Source organism: Manis javanica, chromosome 14 (assembly GCF_040802235.1).
Source record: "Manis javanica isolate MJ-LG chromosome 14, MJ_LKY, whole genome shotgun sequence".
Lineage (NCBI taxonomy): Eukaryota > Metazoa > Chordata > Mammalia > Pholidota > Manidae > Manis > Manis javanica.
The window spans coordinates 87894210-87912628 of NC_133169.1; the positions used below are offsets into that span (position 1 = coordinate 87894210).

The 18419-nt window shown below is 46.0% G+C and overlaps 1 protein-coding gene across 8 annotated transcripts in view; it reads left to right on the forward strand.

The window, feature by feature from the left end:
- The window catches only part of LOC108392751 (protocadherin gamma-C4), a 153965-nt gene that overhangs the window by 24708 nt on the left and 110838 nt on the right, over positions 1-18419 (forward strand). The window contains exons 1-2 of one of the 8 annotated variants that reach the window (XM_073221849.1): positions 8771-14229; positions 15272-17716. The exons of 3 other annotated variants lie outside the window; for them this stretch is intronic. In XM_073221849.1, the coding sequence (XP_073077950.1) occupies positions 11791-14229; positions 15272-17716 (4884 nt within the window). In that variant the 5' untranslated portion in view covers positions 8771-11790. Of the gene's footprint in view, positions 1-49; positions 4508-5273; positions 8728-8770; positions 14230-15271; positions 17717-18419 lie in introns of those variants that run through there. 4 more of the 8 variants (XM_073221853.1, XM_037016265.2, XM_037016268.2 and 1 more) reach the window with 4 other exon arrangements.

The window sequence follows — 18419 nt, forward strand, 5'->3', positions numbered from 1 at the left end:
TAATCTTACCACACTGAAACGTAGGCAAAGAGCTGTAAATGTCTCCAGTTGTATAAAATAGGTAATATACCAAATCAAGGCACTTCTTTTTAGTATCCCCCTGCTTTAAAGGAGTGAGGCAGATGATCCTTCAATAATACTTAGTAATGGTGACTACATCTCAAAATTGTGTATTTCTCATCTCTTATACTCTTCATTTGGTTATGTTTCAGCAGGAGTTTCTTAATCTTATACCTCGGACCATCTCTCTTTAAATGCCTTTTTCCTTTAGGCATTTTAGTGGAAGAACAGATTAGAACTGTAAAATGGAAGATGATTGTGCAAATTAATATTAAAGCATTCTCTTTTATGGGGCTATTGTTGAATCTAAGTATTTTTAAAGTTCTTCTTTTCACACCCCAATATACTTTGCTTGAAGTTTACTTTTCTTTCCTTGAAAGGGTATTTTCACTATAATTAAACAATGACAGTTGATAAATACTGGGGAATAATCAATGTTTTGATATAACTTTAAAGGGATAATTTCTCAACTGGATTGGCATATTTCAAATATTTGTTTTTGTAGTTTGTGTCATACACCAGCAGTGACTATGTGTGATTCCTTTGGTGCACTTCTGTGATTCCCCAAAATATTGGCCATTTTATTTCACCAGTATTTAAGTAGGTTGTAGGAGTAATTTTAGTAATTTCCAAATGACTATTATGGCATCACTATGAGACACTTCTTTATTTCTAAGGAAAACATAACTTTTTAAAAAATCTTCTTTTGCATCACTTAGAAAGGTTGGTTAACTTGGACTCTGAACTGATGTGATTTATGCTATTTACCAAGTATGCCTCATTCCTGTTCCTGCAAATTGCTCTCAGATAACTCTGTCACTGTGTGGCTCTGAGATGATCTTCTATATGGGAAAATATGTTGTATGCAAAGAATATGCAACACTTTTGTTCCTTGTGCTTTCACTTCAGTCTGTGAGTTAATTCAGAATCATGAATATCTAGACCTATGCAAATTACCTGTCTTTAGATACCTGACAATTGTAGCAATAGACTGTGGACTATGCCTCAGGTCAAGTTAAGGAGTATTAATTCCTAACTGCTTTTGTTTTCGTGGTTAACTGTGATGCAAACTTAGAGACAACATGAATGTGATGTGACAAAATTACTGGCAAAGGGAAAGGAAATAAATGAATATTCAGAGACAAATCATACCTAAGGAGAGATTATTTAAAATGTGAAGATTTAAAAGGTGATTTGGAAATATCAATTGGCCTGAAATAGTTTCAAACATATTTGGATGCTGGCATTAAGAGTATGTTCCAGAATGAGAGTGATGCATATTTTAAATGCTTAGAAGAGCTGTAGACATTTATAACCTGATATCACATGGGAAATATGTTTTTGTTTGAATGGAAACTAGGTTTCTTTTAGAAAATAATATTTCTGGTTCAATTACTGTACAATATATGGTGATACTACATTGCTATAAAAATAGGTAGGAAACCTTATGGACTAATAGGAAATGATCTTCAAGATATAATAAATGAAAAGAGCAAAATGCAGAACATGTTATGTCATATACTTCCATTTATGTCTAAAAGGGGTAGAAATTTATAAAAACGTGCTACACTATGCACAATATCTCTGGAATGATGTTTCTTGTCTCTCCTGGGAGAAATGTGTTGTTGAAAGCAAATAAAGAGCCTATACAATATGCCTTATATACCCTTTGCATGTGGAACTATATGAATGTTTATCTACTTAAAAACAAATAAATACTCTTTACAAATCCAAAAAAGAAAAGTAAAATTAGTTCTTCGAAAAACATTTACAAGCCATCGGTGCAGTTTCATGGGAAGTCCTCTGGGCGTCGCTGTAGGTCAAAAGAAGAGTGAAGATATCCGAGAAGCATTCGGGAAGTCTCTTGAAAGGGTAACTTCCAGCTCAAACCAGCCACACACGGGACCAGTACAGATTCGCATTCGGAAAACAAGCAGGAAAGGTGGTCTTACCCTGGATTTTGCCATCCACAGTGTTCTTCCTCCTCCCGGCCAAGGAACAGAGCAGCACTGGAGGGAGGCAGAGGATGAGGCAGAGCGCTGAGAGGAGCAGCCCGGCTCGCTGGCGGCAGGTATGGTTGCCCTTCCTGCTGTCTTTGTTCCGCGGGGTTCTCCCGGACCAAATCCGTTATTCAATTCCCGAAGAGCTGGCCAAGAACTCAGTGGTAGGAAACCTCGCAAAGGATCTGGGGCTCAGTGTCCGGGATTTGCCGGCCCGGAAGCTGCGGGTTAGCGCGGAGAAGGAATATTTTACCATTAACCCGGAGAGCGGGGAATTACTTGTGAGTGACAGGATAGACCGAGAGCAGATTTGTGGGAGGAAACCTCTATGTATTCTGGATTTCGATACTGTTGCTGAAAACCCACTGAATATTTTCCACATAGCAGTAACAGTACAGGATATAAATGACAACATTCCGATGTTCAAACAGAGCAAGATTGATTTAAAAATAGGAGAATCCACTAAGCCAGGTAAAACATTTCCACTAGACCCGGCACTGGATTCGGATGCTGGTCCTAATTCATTACAGATATACCACCTCAAAGACAATGAGCACTTTGATCTCGCAGAGAGACAGACTCCAGATGGAAGTAAGTATCCTGAGTTGATTCTGATGCATTCTCTGGACAGAGAAGAGCAGAATTTCCATCAATTGATCCTCACAGCTGTAGATGGTGGGAACCCACCCCAAAGTGGCACCACCGAGATACAAATCCAAGTCACCGATGCCAACGACAATCCCCCAGTGTTCAGCCAGGACGTGTATAAGGTCAAACTACAGGAGGGCGTGCCCCCAGGTTTTTCTGTGCTTAGAGTGACAGCCACCGACCAGGACGAGGGTGTCAATGCAGAGATCACCTACTCCTTTCACAATGTGGACGAACAAGTGGAACAGTTTTTTAACTTAGATAAAAGAACAGGAGAAATCACGACAAAGGATAACTTTGATTTTGAAACTGCTAATAGTTACAATCTTCATATAGAAGCAAAAGATCCTGGAGATCTAGCAGCCCATTGCAGCATTGAAGTTGAAATTATCGATGAGAATGACTGTGCCCCTGAAGTGATTGTAACTTCTGTATTTACTCCTCTACCGGAGGATTCACCACTAGGAACAGTGATTGCCTTGATAAAAACAAGAGATAGAGATTCTGGAGAAAATGGAGAAGTTTACTGCCACATCTTGGGAAAGGCCAACTTTATATTGAAATCTTACTCTACGAACTATTACAAGCTTGTGACAGACGGGGCCCTGGACCGGGAACTGACCCCGGAGTACAACGTCACGGTAATGGCCACCGACAGGGGCAAGCCGCCCCTCTCTTCTACCATAAGCATCACCCTGCACGTAGCGGACGTCAACGACAACGCGCCGGTTTTCCAGCAGGCCTCCTACGTGGTCCACGTGGCAGAGAACAACCCGCCCGGCGCCTCCATCGCGCAAGTCAGCGCCTCCGACCCCGACCTGGGGCCCAACGGCCACGTCTCCTACTCCATCGTGGCCAGCGACCTGGAGCCGCGGGCGCTGTGGTCCTACGTGTCGGTGAGCGCGCAGAGCGGCGCGGTGTTCGCGCAGCGCGCCTTCGACCACGAGCAGCTGCGCGCCTTCGAGCTGACGCTGCAGGCCCGCGACCACGGCTCGCCCGCGCTCGGCGCCAACGTGAGCCTGCGCGTGCTGGTGGGCGACCGCAACGACAACGCGCCGACGGTGCTGTACCCGGCGCTGGGGCCCGACGGCTCGGCGCTCTTCGACACGGTGCCGCGCGCCGCGCAGCCCGGCTACCTGGTCACCAAGGTGGTGGCGGTGGACGCCGACTCGGGACACAACGCCTGGCTGTCCTACCACGTGCTGCAGGCCAGCGAGCCCGGCCTCTTCAGCCTGGGGCTGCGCACGGGCGAGGTGCGCACGGCGCGCGCCTTGGGCGACAGGGACGCGGCCAGACAGCGCCTGCTGGTCGCTGTGCGCGATGGGGGACAGCCTCCCCTCTCGGCCACCGCCACGCTGCACCTGGTCTTCGCAGACAGCCTCCACGAGGCGCTGCCGGATCTTAGCGACGGCCCCGCTCCCGCTGACCCCCAGGCTGAGCTGCAGTTTTACCTGGTGTTGGCCTTGGCCTTGATCTCGGTGCTCTTCCTTCTCGCGGTGATTCTGGCCATTGCCCTGCGCCTGCGTCGCTCTTCCAGTCCCTGTGCTTGGGGCTGCCTTCAGCCTGGTCTCAGTTCCAAGTCTGGACCTCGGATTCTCTCCAATTACAGTGAGGGAACTTTGCCTTATTCCTACAATCTGTGTGTTGCCGCCCAGTCAGATAAGACAGAGTTTAAATTTCTCAACGTAACCCCGGAAGTGGTTCCCCCTCAGGACCTCCTCTGTGAAGATGCCTCTTGGATACCGACTACAAATCATGGAGATGCTGTGGTCCCATTTCCCTTAGATACTATCTTAAAGGTGAGCTTTAATTCACTTATTTTCACTTTGGGTTTGAGTATTTAACAGATCACCTAACTGTGGTAGGAGTCTCTATTTCGTAATTTATTGTCTTGTGGATCAAATTTAGGCAGTGTTCTGCCTTAATATTTTCTACCCAAATATTTGGCATAGGTTTTCTATGGATGTGTGAGAGGTATTTGTCCATAATCACAGGCCTTTACTACATGACTTACTTCACTTTTTTCCTCCTCTTTACATTCCTTCTCTCTGAAGGTTTATTACTATTGGGACTTTAAGCTCTTCCTTTCACCATGAGGGTTCTTTATTACTCAAATTTTAGTTTTTCTTCCTTTTAGAATTATAGCCCTTAAGGGTAAAGAGAGCTCCCAATTACTAGTTTGGGGAAACCAGGAACCAAAGAAAGAAAGAATTTTACTTAAATTTCATGGCTTGTCAGCAGCAAAATATGGTAGGCCTAACTTTAATACCGACGCTGTAAGTGTCTTTATGAGCTATGTGTCTTGGAATCCCAGATCTATTTAAAAGGTATGGACAGTTTGAGGTCTCCACTGTCTGCTACTAAGAGTGCACTTACTAAGTGGGAGAAATCTTTCTCTCATGCATAGTAACAAGTTGCTTTTGTGAAAAATTGTACATTGAGAAAAATTTGCAACCTATACTCACACTGTTTACTTAAAACTTAATTTTTTGAGTTTTCTAATTATAGGTATAGAAATTCTTCATATTCCTATGAAGTTGTCATTCTCTCACTTAATGGGCTCTCAAATTTTTTTCAGTCATGAGGTTTTCTTTTCTACCATATAAAGGTGATAGATAACATTAAGTATCTGTTTCAACATAGAAAGGCCAGTTACTGGCTCTCTCTGACAAGTATATGGACATGTTTTTCTGCATGGATGATGAACTAAAATCTTTTCTGCTACAGCCACCATACTGATTTTCCCAAGAGAGTGTCACTGTGAAATGTCTAACTCCAATTTAGACATGGTAATAAGAAAATATGAATACTGCGTAATAACTCAAACTGTCAGTCTGATATAATGTAGCTTCCATTTTCTTAGTGTGAATCCTAGAAACTTTTTCAAAGGCCTAACAAGTAACAAAATGTCCCTTTCTTTTTTCTGTGTATGACAGCTAATACACTTTGCATCAATCAGTAGGCCTTTTTGCAAAAAGGTGCACTGAGGGCTGGGTTTGCTTTCTTGGCATTCCTATGTACAAATGGGTGTGTTTTCATAAATAAAATCCAAACAAAAAGATGAAATATTAAATCCTACAAAAGTAAGAATTCTAATGTCCTAATTTAATGGACCCAATATAGGTAAGAGGCAAATAAAGGATATAGGCTCAATGGCACTTTATATAACATTTTTGTAAAGAAGTAAAGTATCTAATAATTGCATTGATCAAATGGTTTGTGAAAATACTTTGCTATTTTAGAATTAAATCATAATTAAATATAAGAATGTCATGCAGTAATACGTTATGGATAAAACAATTATTAGAAATAAAACACATAACCAAACATGTATGATATATAAACAGAATTGGTGTAGTAACTGGTTAGGACTCTGAGCGTCGCTGTTCACCAAAGTGGGAAAGAAGCTGCCACTGCTGCGAGCCGATTCTTCTGCTCCGCCGGAAACCCGCACAGACCCTACCCACTGCCGAGAAAAGCCTCCCACTCGCTCCTCTCTCCCATTTCCGCCACAGAATGTATTCCCTTTGGTTTTAAAGAAATAAGGAAACAGCAGGCTGGAACCAGGACTAAGAGAAAACTGGTAGGAGAGAAGGCAATGGCGGAGGCACTGAGGGGCTGGGGCTGCAGAGGGCTGCTCCTGCACTTCGTGCTCCTGGGGACGTTGTTGGGGGCTGGGGCCGGGCAGATCCGTTACTCGGTGCCCGAGGAGCTGGACAAAGGCTCCTTCGTGGGCAACATCGCCCAGGACTTGGGTCTGGAGCCCCGGGAGCTGGCGGAGCGCGGAGTGCGCATCGTCTCCCGAGGCAGGACGCAGCTCTTTGCCCTGAACGCGCGGAGCGGCAGCCTGGTCACCGCGGGCAGGATAGACCGGGAGGAGCTCTGCGCTCAGAGCGCGCAGTGCCTGGTGAGCTTTAACATCTTGGTAGAGGATAAAATGAAAATTTATGAAATAGAAGTAGAAATAATAGATATTAATGACAACTTCCCACGTTTCCGTGATGAGGAAGTAAAAGTAAAAGTTATTGAAAATGCGGCTATGGGAACGAGGTTAGTGCTTCCCTTCGCTCGAGATGCGGATGTGGGTGTTAACTCCCTCCAGGGTTACCAGCTCAGTTCCAATACGCACTTCTCTCTGGATGAGAAAACTGGAACTGATGGACAAAAATACCCGGAGCTGGTACTGGAACGGCCCTTGGACCGCGAGAAAGTGGCCCTTCATGATCTCCTCCTCACAGCTTTGGATGGCGGAAACCCCACACTCTCCAGTACTACACACATCCGCGTGGTGGTCCTCGACGCAAACGATAATGCACCTCTCTTTACTCAATCGGAGTACAGAGTGAGTGTTCCAGAGAACATACCTGTGGGTACTCGGCTGCTCACAGTAATCGCTACGGACCCAGATGAGGGAATAAACGGGAAACTCATCTACTCTTTTCGCAACGAAGACGACAAAATTTCAGAGACTTTCCAACTTGATTCCAGCCTGGGTGAAATCTCAACTGTGCAGTCACTGGATTATGAAGAATCCAGATTCTACCTCATGGAAGTGGTAGCTCAAGATGGAGGTGCCCTTCTTGCCAGTGCTAAAGTGCTGGTCACGGTACAGGACGTGAATGACAATGTCCCCGAAGTGGTCCTTACTTCTCTCACAAGTCCTGTTTCTGAAGACTGTCTTCCTGGAACCATACTTGTGCTGTTTAGCGTGCATGATGGTGATTCTGGAGAGAATGGTGAAGTTGCATGCTCTATCCCCAGGAACTTGCCCTTCAAATTGGAAAAGTCATTTGGTAATTACTATCATTTGTTAACAACCAGTGCACTGGACAGAGAAGAAATCTCAGATTATAATATCACGGTAACTGTCACTGACAGTGGAAATCCACCTCTGTCTGCAGAAAACCACATCTTCCTAAAAGTGGCAGATATCAATGACAATCCTCCCATCTTTCCTCACACTTCCTACTCCACCTACATTCCAGAAAACAATCCCAGAGGCATCTCGATCTTATCTGTGACTGCCCACGACCCTGACAATGGCAACAATGCGCAGGTCACTTATTCTCTGGAGGAGGATATGGTTCAAGGAATGCCTCTATCCTCCTATGTCTCCATCAACTCCGACACTGGCACCCTATATGCATTGGGATCTTTTGACTATGAACAGGTTAAAGACCTGCATCTGTGGGTGACAGCCAGGGACAGTGGAGACCAACCACTGAGCAGCAATGTATCTCTGAGCCTGTTCATTCTAGACCAAAACGACAATGTCCCAGAGATCCTGTACCCCGTCTTCCCTACCGACGGTTCCACAGGCGTGGAGCTGGCACCCCGCTCCGCAGAGCCCGGCTACCTGGTGACCAAGGTGGTGGCGGTGGACAGAGACTCGGGCCAGAACGCCTGGCTGTCCTACCGCCTGCTCAAGGCCAGCGAGCCAGGGCTCTTCGCGGTGGGGCTGCACACGGGCGAGGTGCGCACAGCGCGGGCCCTGCTGGACAGAGACGCGCTCAAGCAGAGCCTGGTGGTGGCGGTCCAGGACCACGGCCAGCCCCCTCTCTCGGCCACCGTCACGCTCACGGTGGCCGTGGCCGACAGCATCCCAGACGTCCTGGCCGACCTGGACAGCATGAAGGCCCCGGCCGACCCGGACGCCTCTGGCCTCACGCTGTACCTGGTGGTGGCAGTGGCCGCGGTCTCCTGCGTCTTCCTCGCCTTTGTCATCGTGCTGCTGGCCCTCAGGCTGAGGCGCTGGCACGCGTCGCGTCTGCTGCCGGCCGTGGGCGGCGGGCTGGTGGGCGTGGGGGCCTCGCCCTTTGTGGGCGTGGACGGGGTGCGGGCTTTCCTGCAGACCTATTCCCACGAGGTGTCCCTCACTGCGGACTCGCGGGAGAGTCACGTGATCTTCCCCCAGCCCAACTACGCGGACACGCTCATCAGCCAGGAGAGCTGTGCGAAAAGCGAGCCTCTTCTGATATCTGAGAAGATAAATATAAATGAAGAACTAGAAGTTATTCAGGTGAGTTTTCTTTTTCAGTAGGAATGCTTTTAGTATTTTCTTCGCTTCCTCAATCATTTTCCCGCCACACTGAAAGTTGGTGACATAGTGAATACTTATGTTCATTATTTAGATAAACTTATTTGATAATAGACGTTTTCTGCATTGTTTTCAAATTGTATTTTGGATTTAGTGTCTTCTTTTTTTTTCAATAAGGACATATTTAGAAAGTGTAGCTGGTAGCCACAGACTCGGTGGAAGAAGTACTTTTTAAAAAGTGGTTAAACATACTCACTTTACCTTAAGACTTTCTTGTACTAGAGCTGTTGTTGCGTTAGTAGAAGAGTTGTTTGAATAGGTCACATTGTTAGATGCAGTGTTCTCTTTTGAGTGTCCCTCTGAACACCGATAGGGAAAGGATATGTACGCACTGATATTTTAGTATACCTGTTGGTTGCATAGGGAAATACTTAATAGTGTTTGTATAAGTGGAAGAACACAGAAAACTTCTGCAAGATAAATACCAGGAAAAAAAACAGATTACATTTATAGTGATGATAATATCTGTTGCATTATGAAATCTAGTAAGTTTGGGTTAAACCATGTCATAATTGGATATGTTTATTTGTTCAGAGAAGAAATTAGTGAGAAGGGGCTTTAGAATTCTACTTTGTGATGCTGTTTCAAATCGCCAAAGAATTAGATACTGTTTCTTTCATCAAGTACATATATGCCATACACCTGGCATCTTCTGGTTACAGGTAATCCGTTTACTTTTCAAAATCAGTATTCTACTTGAATGTCTGCATTTCTGCAGGTGTAGGTACAATTCTGCTTCATTACATAGTCTAAGGCTTGTATTTGGAAAATCAATTAAACTTAAAAATAGTTTGAAATTTAAATTAATTTTTCAGGGATGTGCTCATCATAAATGAATAGATTTTTCTTAATGAAATGTTGGTCTATGGGCCTAAAATTTCATGAGTAAAACTGTTGTGTAGTGGAAGACTGCCCCTATTCATTTTTGGCATCTGATTTACTGAAGATGATTTTCAGAAGCTTCTTTTAAAAGATTTTTCAACCTTTCAAATCTTGCACTTTTAACAGCTAGAACATCATCTTCAATGTGAATAGATGGGGGAAATGGCAATAAGATATAATCAGTGGGATAGTAAGCTACATTACTGAGCCACATGCAAGGCTTATTGATGTCTTTGGGAACCTAGGACCTGTTGATTTTTATGTTTAACGTTCTTCTGAAGAGGATACGATTATGTATATATATATATGGACAGTTCTGACCTCAAGGTAAAATGTGCAGACACAATGACTAGAGAATGTGTCCAAAGAGTAACAAGAGAATCTGTATGATAGATACTGATCTCATTCATTCCTTACATGAAAGCTCACTTTTCCATTATATTTCAAAGAAAAGGTTGTATAGATTTGGGTATGTGTCCTGAGGTAACTTTTTCATGCAATGGAAAAATACCTTTGAAGCGTCTGTAAACTTCAGTAGACTTTACATAATCAAATGCTTGATCCAATACCCTTGACAGTATATAGTATTAATACTGTACACTCCTTTTTGAATCTTTAGTTTCATACGTGTGCTGAAAAAGTAATTTCCCTATATTAATTGACGTGTTCACACAATGTTGGAAAGGCACTTGCCCAGTCATGTTTTGGAGCAAAGTTTTGAGTTAGTAGGGTTTTTATATTTGTATGATGTAGAGATGTTAATGAGTTTCTGTCTAGAATCCTGGATACAATGAACAGTTTAAGAGGCTGTAATGCTATTCCACAATTAAATGAGTTCAACATTGCCACATACTTGCCAAATTTTAGAATGATAATATATTCTTTAGGTTAAAAAACAATTTATCAAGATTTCTAATTTAGAAATGGAATTAAAACTGTAAGACACCTATCAAACACATGGAAATTGTCATGCTCACTGATAAGAGAAGAATGTCAGCAACAAAGGGCTGGCATGATCAGATAGTAACCTATGGATCAAGGAAAAGTGGACAACATATATTACTTTATTTGGAATATATAAGGACTCATACTTCACCCCAAAAATCTAAATAACTCAGCACTGCTAGGCTATTTGTGCAAAAACAGAGCAATTAAAGACAATGGTAAGTAGTGTGGAAAAATAAGATTAGTGGAATAATTTTAGTCATTGTCAGTTAACTATAAGTTGACACTTGGAAACAAAGGAGAGGAGTCTCCTGCTTCTTAACAGATTTCTACTTTTTAAAGACTACCACTCTCCTTGCGTGCCTACCAGTTATTTTGGGGAGAAGGTAATGAAGATAAGACAGAAGAAAGTGAAATACATGATAAAACTAGAAGCTATGAAATACATAACGTTTGTAAGAAGAAAAAAGCAGTGGAATAACAATACATATCAAGATGACACTTCAAGAATTTTCAGATTATGCCTTCTACCACCAAACATTCTTTTATTTGTATCATTTCTATATATTATTTTGTTTGGTCCTCATTTCTACTAAGGTCCTCATTTCTACTAAGGTACACTGGAAAGATCTTATTGTGGCCATTTTATGAAAATGGAAACTGAAAACATAATGATACTAATAAGCTTCCCAGCAAGGTACTTATGCTCTTTGACGAGTAAAAATAATTGATTTGGATGGATAACGTTCAAGTTTAAAGAACTTAAAGCCAGGCCGAAGACATAGTAAGTATTTAAAATGTTAAAGCCCTTGTAAAATGGGAAGAACGATTATCTGTATCAGAACACAGAATTTTCTTCTCTCCGGCTTCTGACGTGGAGCTTTTTTGGTAACCACGCTTGCAGTTCTGCAGCCGAGGCGCGGGGTGCCGCTGTTGGCTAGTACTGAGCGAAATATCAGCTCCCCCAGAGGCAAGGGAATCGCCAGCGGACGGCAGAGTCGGGGAAACTGTGCACTCTCCCCGGCACTCTGCCGCAGAGATATCAGAGAATCTGCCCGCCAAGACAAATCAAGGCGTTATTCCTTTTCAGTGAATTCTTAGGATCATTTAGCGATCGCAGCTGTTCGGAATCAGAAAGGCAAAGACGCAGAAAGAGAGATGGAAAACCGCTTGGGACCTAAGGGCCGGGATGGGCAGAGACGAATGCCATTTCTCTTCTTGCTGCCTTTGTTCTACCCGGCGCTTTCGGAACAGATCCGCTACACGATTCCCGAGGAGCTGCCCAGGGGCTCCGTGGTGGGGAACCTCGCCAAGGATCTGGGGCTTGGCGTGCGCAATCTGCCTACTCGGAACCTGCGGGTTAGTGCAGAGAAGAAATTCTTTACAGTGAGCACCGAGAACGGGGACTTACTAGTGAGCGACCGTATAGATCGAGAGGAGATCTGTGGCAAGAAGCCGACCTGTGTTCTGGAATTTGAGATGGTCGCTGAAAAGCCGTTCGACTTTTTTCACGTAACTGTGGTGATTCAGGATATCAACGACAACTCACCAGCCTTTAGCCGAAATATCACGGAGCTGGAAATCAGTGAACTGGCCCTAACTGGAGCCACCTTTGCCCTGGAATCCGCCCAAGATTCAGATGTAGGTGTCAATTCCCTGCGGCAGTACGACCTCAGCCCGGATCCCCACTTCTCACTGATCCAGAAGGAGAACCCCGAGGGCAGTAGCTACCCAGAACTGGTAGTGAAGGCTTCCCTGGACAGGGAAGAACAGTCCTTCCATCACCTGGTCCTCACAGCTGTGGATGGGGGTGAGCCAGCCAGAAGCTGCACAACCCAGATCAGGGTGGTAGTGGCAGATGCAAATGATAACCCCCCAATGTTCACCCAGGACATGTACATGGTCAGCGTTCCAGAGAGCCTGCAGGTGGGCTCCTCTGTGCTGAAAGTGATGGCCACTGACGCAGATGAGGGTGTTAATGCTGAGATCACCTATTCTTTCATCAACATTGGTAAGAGAGTGGGACATCTGTTCAAGCTGGACAGTAAAACAGGGGAACTTACCACTGCAGGAGGACTGGACTTTGAAGAGAGGGAGAGCTACACAATTGGGGTGCAAGCAAAGGACGGTGGCCGTCACACTGCACATTGTAAAATACGAATAAATATTTTGGATGAAAATGATAATGTTCCTGAGATAACGCTGGATTCTGAATCTAAACATATACAAGAAGATGCTGAGCTGGGGACTGTCATTGCCCTGATCAAAACACATGACCCAGATTCTGGTTTTAATGGGGAAATCCTGTGCCAACTACAAGGAAAGTTCCCATTTAAAATAGTTCAAGAAACAAAAAACACATATAAGTTGGTCACAGAAGGAGCCCTAGATCGAGAGCAGACTCCAGAATACAACGTAACCATCACTGCAACCGACAGGGGCAAGCCTCCCCTCTCCTCTAACAGAACTGTCACCTTGATCGTCGCAGACGTCAACGACAACGCGCCGGTTTTCCAGCAGGCCTCCTACGTGGTCCACGTGGCAGAGAACAACCCGCCCGGCGCCTCCATCGCGCAAGTCAGCGCCTCCGACCCCGACCTGGGGCCCAACGGCCACGTCTCCTACTCCATTGTGGCCAGCGACCTGGAGCCGCGGGCGCTGTGGTCCTACGTGTCGGTGAGCGCGCAGAGCGGCGCGGTGTTCGCGCAGCGCGCCTTCGACCACGAGCAGCTGCGCGCCTTCGAGCTGACGCTGCAGGCCCGCGACCAGGGCTCGCCCGCGCTCGGCGCCAACGTGAGCCTGCGCGTGCTGGTGGGCGACCGCAACGACAACGCGCCGACGGTGCTGTACCCGGCGCTGGGGCCCGACGGCTCGGCGCTCTTCGACACGGTGCCGCGCGCCGCGCAGCCCGGCTACCTGGTCACCAAGGTGGTGGCGGTGGACGCCGACTCGGGACACAACGCCTGGCTGTCCTACCACGTGCTGCAGGCCAGCGAGCCCGGCCTCTTCAGCCTGGGGCTGCGCACGGGCGAGGTGCGCACGGCGCGCGCCTTGGGCGACAGGGACGCGGCCAGACAGCGCCTGCTGGTCGCTGTGCGCGATGGGGGACAGCCTCCCCTCTCGGCCACCGCCACGCTGCACCTGGTCTTCGCGGACAGCCTCCACGAGGCGCTGCCGGATCTTAGCGACCGTCCCGCGCCCGCTGACCCCCAGGCTGAGCTGCAGTTTTACCTGGTGTTGGCCTTGGCCTTGATCTCGGTGCTCTTCCTCCTCGCGGTGATTCTGGCCGTTGCCCTGAGCTTGCGATGTTCCTCCAGCCACGGTGCTTGGAGTTGCTTTCCTACTGGTGTCTGCTCCAAGGCTGGACCTGGCATTCTCCCCAGCTATAGTGAGGGGACTTTGCCTTATTCTTACAATCTACGTGCTGCCTCACATTCCTCAAAGACTGAACTTAAATTTCTCAGCATAAAGCCTGAAGGTGTTCCACCTGAAGATCTTCTATGTAATGAAGCCTTTTGGTTTGAAAGTACCAATAATGGCAATCCTGCCAGTAATGGGAATCTTAAAATGACTTCCAGTTCAGTCAGTCTGCAACAGGTGAGTAACTTCAATACCCTTTCTTCCCATAAGCATAATTAGGTTTCAATTATTATAAGTTAAAATATATATACATGCAAATATATCTTGATTTCACTGTATTTTATTGATTTGTCTAGGCCTACAATGGGAGGGGTGATTACTTATCTGCGCTGCAATTGTCCTTTCATAGTCACCTTCTGTTGGTCTTGAAATTCTTGCTAATCCTAAAACAATATACCCTATTTTTAATACACTAGTATCTCACACTGTGATTGTGATACATATTATCTATATACAATTAAACACAAATCTTGGCAATTAAGTGGTTTACTTAGTTTCCCAATGCAGTCAATCCTAACTATGTTTTATATGTAATGTAAATATATATCTCATTTTGGCCTATATAGTTTCACTTCCTTTGCATGTTCTTAAAAGTAGACACATATTATCTAAGAGCATTTCTTAATCTTAATTAAAAAAATAATGACTCCTAAAATGGCAACACTTGTAACTGGCCTTAGGTAGGTTGGTTCAAAGTATGTTTGTTGGTGCCCTTATTGAAAATGGTACAAATGTAAATGATAGTGGAATGTGATAGTTCAAGATTTTCAGAAAAGTAATATTTTTTCTGTTCTCCAAGGCCCTAAGAGATACTGCCACAAAATGGTAAATTCCAGGGAACATATATGTTATTTAAAATAGCCTCTTTCCAAATGCTTTCGATTCTTGGTGAGAAAAAAGTGACTAGTGTCATCTATGCAAATTTAGCAGAAATATGATTCTCTGAGCATTGGTTTCACAAGACGGCGCAGTATTAAGCTAGGACTCTAAGCGTCGCTGTTCACTAACACAGGCAAGGAAAGAATGGGAACTCGAGTTCCTATTCCTCCGCACAAACCAGATCCCCACAAAGCAGATGAGATAAGATAGCTCTCCAGCTGCCCAGAAATTCTGACCTAAAACGCTTTACATCTCATTTCTGCTTCTTTACGGATCTTGGCATCTAATTCTGAGAAGCACAAAAGTGATGCGAACCTATTCCCCCTCGTCATAATCCTAGGGAAATGCCAAACGAGCAGTAATGGTCTCTCTGCAAAAGCGCCGGCGCCACAACGTGTTAGTGATGCTATTTACGCTCCTGGGAATGCTCTCGGGGGTCGGGGCCGGGCAGATCCGTTACTCCATTCCTGAGGAGCTGGACAAAGGCTCCTTGGTGGGCAACATCGCCAAAGATCTGGGGCTGGAGCCCCGGGAGCTGGCGGAGCGAGGAGTGCGCATCGTCTCCCGAGGCAGGACGCAGCTCTTTGCCCTGAACGCGCGGAGCGGCAGCTTGGTCACCGCGGGCAGGATAGACCGGGAGGAGCTCTGCGCTCAGAGCGCGCCGTGCCTGGTGAGTTTTAACATCCTCGTTGAGGATAAATTAAATCTTTATCCTGTGGAAGTGGAAATAGTGGACATAAATGACAATACACCCCAGTTTGCAAGGGAAGAATTTGAAGTGAAAATCCTTGAAAATGCAGCCCCATTCTCACGTTTTCCACTAATGGATGTCTATGACCCGGATGTGGGAATGAACTCTCTTCGGGGCTTCAAGCTCAGCGGAAATAGTCACTTCTCAGTGGACATATCGAGCGAAACAAATGGACCCAAATATCCAGAGCTGGTGCTGGAGCACAGCTTGGACAGGGAGAGAGAGACCATTCACCACCTGGTCCTTACTGCCATGGATGGCGGTGACCCTGTCCGCTCAGGCACAGCACGAATTCTGGTAAATGTCTTAGACGTGAATGACAATGCTCCAGTGTTCACTCAATCTGTCTACCATGTGAGTGTTCCCGAGGATCTGCCAGTAGGTACCCCAGTGTTGTCAGTAAATGCCACCGACCAGGATGAAGGAGCCCATGCGGAAGTAATGTATTCCTTCATGAGGATAACAGAGAAGATTTCAAAGAATTTTTGCTTGAATGTTTTGACTGGAGAAATATCAACCTCTGCAAATCTAGACTATGAGGATTTGAGCTTTTATGAGCTGGATGTTGAAGCCCAGGATCGGCCAGGTCTACGTGACAGAGCGAAAGTCTTAATAACTATATTGGATGTGAATGATAATGTACCAGAAGTTGTAGTTACATCAGGAAGCAGATCAGTTGCTGAAAGTACGCCTCCAGGAACAGTAATTGCTCTTTTTCAAGTGTGTGATAGAGACTCCGGACTGAATGGCCTGGTAACATGCTCCATCTCGAAAAATCTGCCGTTTGATCTGGAAAAATCAGTAGACAATTATTATCGATTAGTGACCAATACAGTCCTAGATCGAGAACAGGTATCCTTGTACAACATCACCGTGACAGCTACGGACAAAGGAATTCCACCTCTGTCTACAAAAACGCTCATCTGCCTAAACGTGGCAGACACCAACGACAACCCACCTACCTTTTCCCAATCCTCCTACTCCATCTACGTCCCTGAGAACAACCCCAGAGGTGCCTCCATCTTCTCCGTGACTGCACACGACCCCGACAGCCATGAGAATGCCCGTGTCACTTACTCCCTGTCTGAAGACTCTCTCCAGGGGGCGTCTCTATCCTCATATGTCTCAATCAACTCCGACACCGGCGTTCTATACGCATTGCACGCCTTCGACTATGAGCAGTTTCGGGATCTGCAACTGAGAGTGACTGCACTTGACAGTGGGGACCCACCGCTCAGCAGCAACGTGTCCCTGAGCCTGTTTGTGCTGGACAAGAACGACAATGCCCCAGAGATCCTGTACCCCACCCTCCCCACCGACGGGTCCACAGGCGTGGAGCTGGCACCCCGCTCCGCAGAGCCCGGCTACCTGGTGACCAAGGTGGTGGCGGTGGACAGAGACTCGGGCCAGAACGCCTGGCTGTCCTACCGCCTGCTCAAGGCCAGCGAGCCAGGGCTCTTCGCGGTGGGGCTGCACACGGGCGAGGTGCGCACAGCGCGGGCCCTGCTGGACAGAGACGCGCTCAAGCAGAGCCTGGTGGTGGCGGTCCAGGACCACGGCCAGCCCCCTCTCTCGGCCACCGTCACGCTCACGGTGGCCGTGGCCGACAGCATCCCAGACGTCCTGGCCGACCTGGACAGCATGAAGGCCCCGGCCGACCCGGACGCGTCTGGCCTCACGCTGTACCTGGTGGTGGCGGTGGCCGCGGTCTCCTGCGTCTTCCTCGCCTTTGTCATCGTGCTGCTGGCCCTCAGGCTGAGGCGCTGGCACGCGTCGCGTCTGCTGCCGGCCGTGGGCGGCGGGCTGGTGGGCGTGGGGGCCTCGCCCTTTGTGGGCGTGGACGGGGTGCGGGCTTTCCTGCAGACCTATTCCCACGAGGTGTCCCTCACTGCGGACTCGCGGGAGAGTCACGTGATCTTCCCCCAGCCCAACTATGCGGACACGCTCGTCAGCCAGGAGAGCTGTGCGAAAAGCGAGCCTCTCTTGGCAGCTGAAGATTCCGGATTTTGTAAAGTGGAAGAATCCCTTGGGCAGGTGAGATTATTGCTTTTATTGGTTTTATTTGAACAAGAAAGTTTAAATTTTTCTTTGATCACTGGTTAGGTTTCTTTGTCTTTTGCAGTGAATCGTATAAATTAGAGGTTTTTCTTTCATACCAGTAAAATTATTAAATCTTAGTTTGCTCAAATGTCATGAAAAAAATCTAAATAAGATTTTCTGTTTTCTAGATTTTCTTTACCTCTCTCCTGTTGCTAAAGCTCTTTGTGTTGGGGTGCATACATCTGCTCTGGCAGGGTTTATTTGTTTTTTTCTGTTCTGTGACTTGTGAACATTTTTCTAAAGTGAAAAAACCTGAATTGCAGCCTGTTAAATATCAAGATCTTATTTTTTTCATATTGTTAATTAATAGCAAGTGTTTCTAAAGTGATAGCGGTCGGGGAGAGAGATTTTCCCTCTTTACTACTTAGGAGTCAAAGATTATTTTTATGAAAGGTAAGAAAGAGTAAGTGATGTCTGTGGCAGGGCCTGATCTTTCTGTTAGACCAGAATAATACTCCTGGAGCTATCTGTTACTCATCCTGGGCCAGTCACAATAGCTATCTTTTTCAAGTTTAAATTTAAATAACAAAGATTTCTTTATCTCTCACAAACTCTGGGAAAATAAAATAATTAAAGTAAATACAAATAAAATAATTTCATTGAAGTGTTTTCAAACTATAAAGTGTAGTTGTATTTG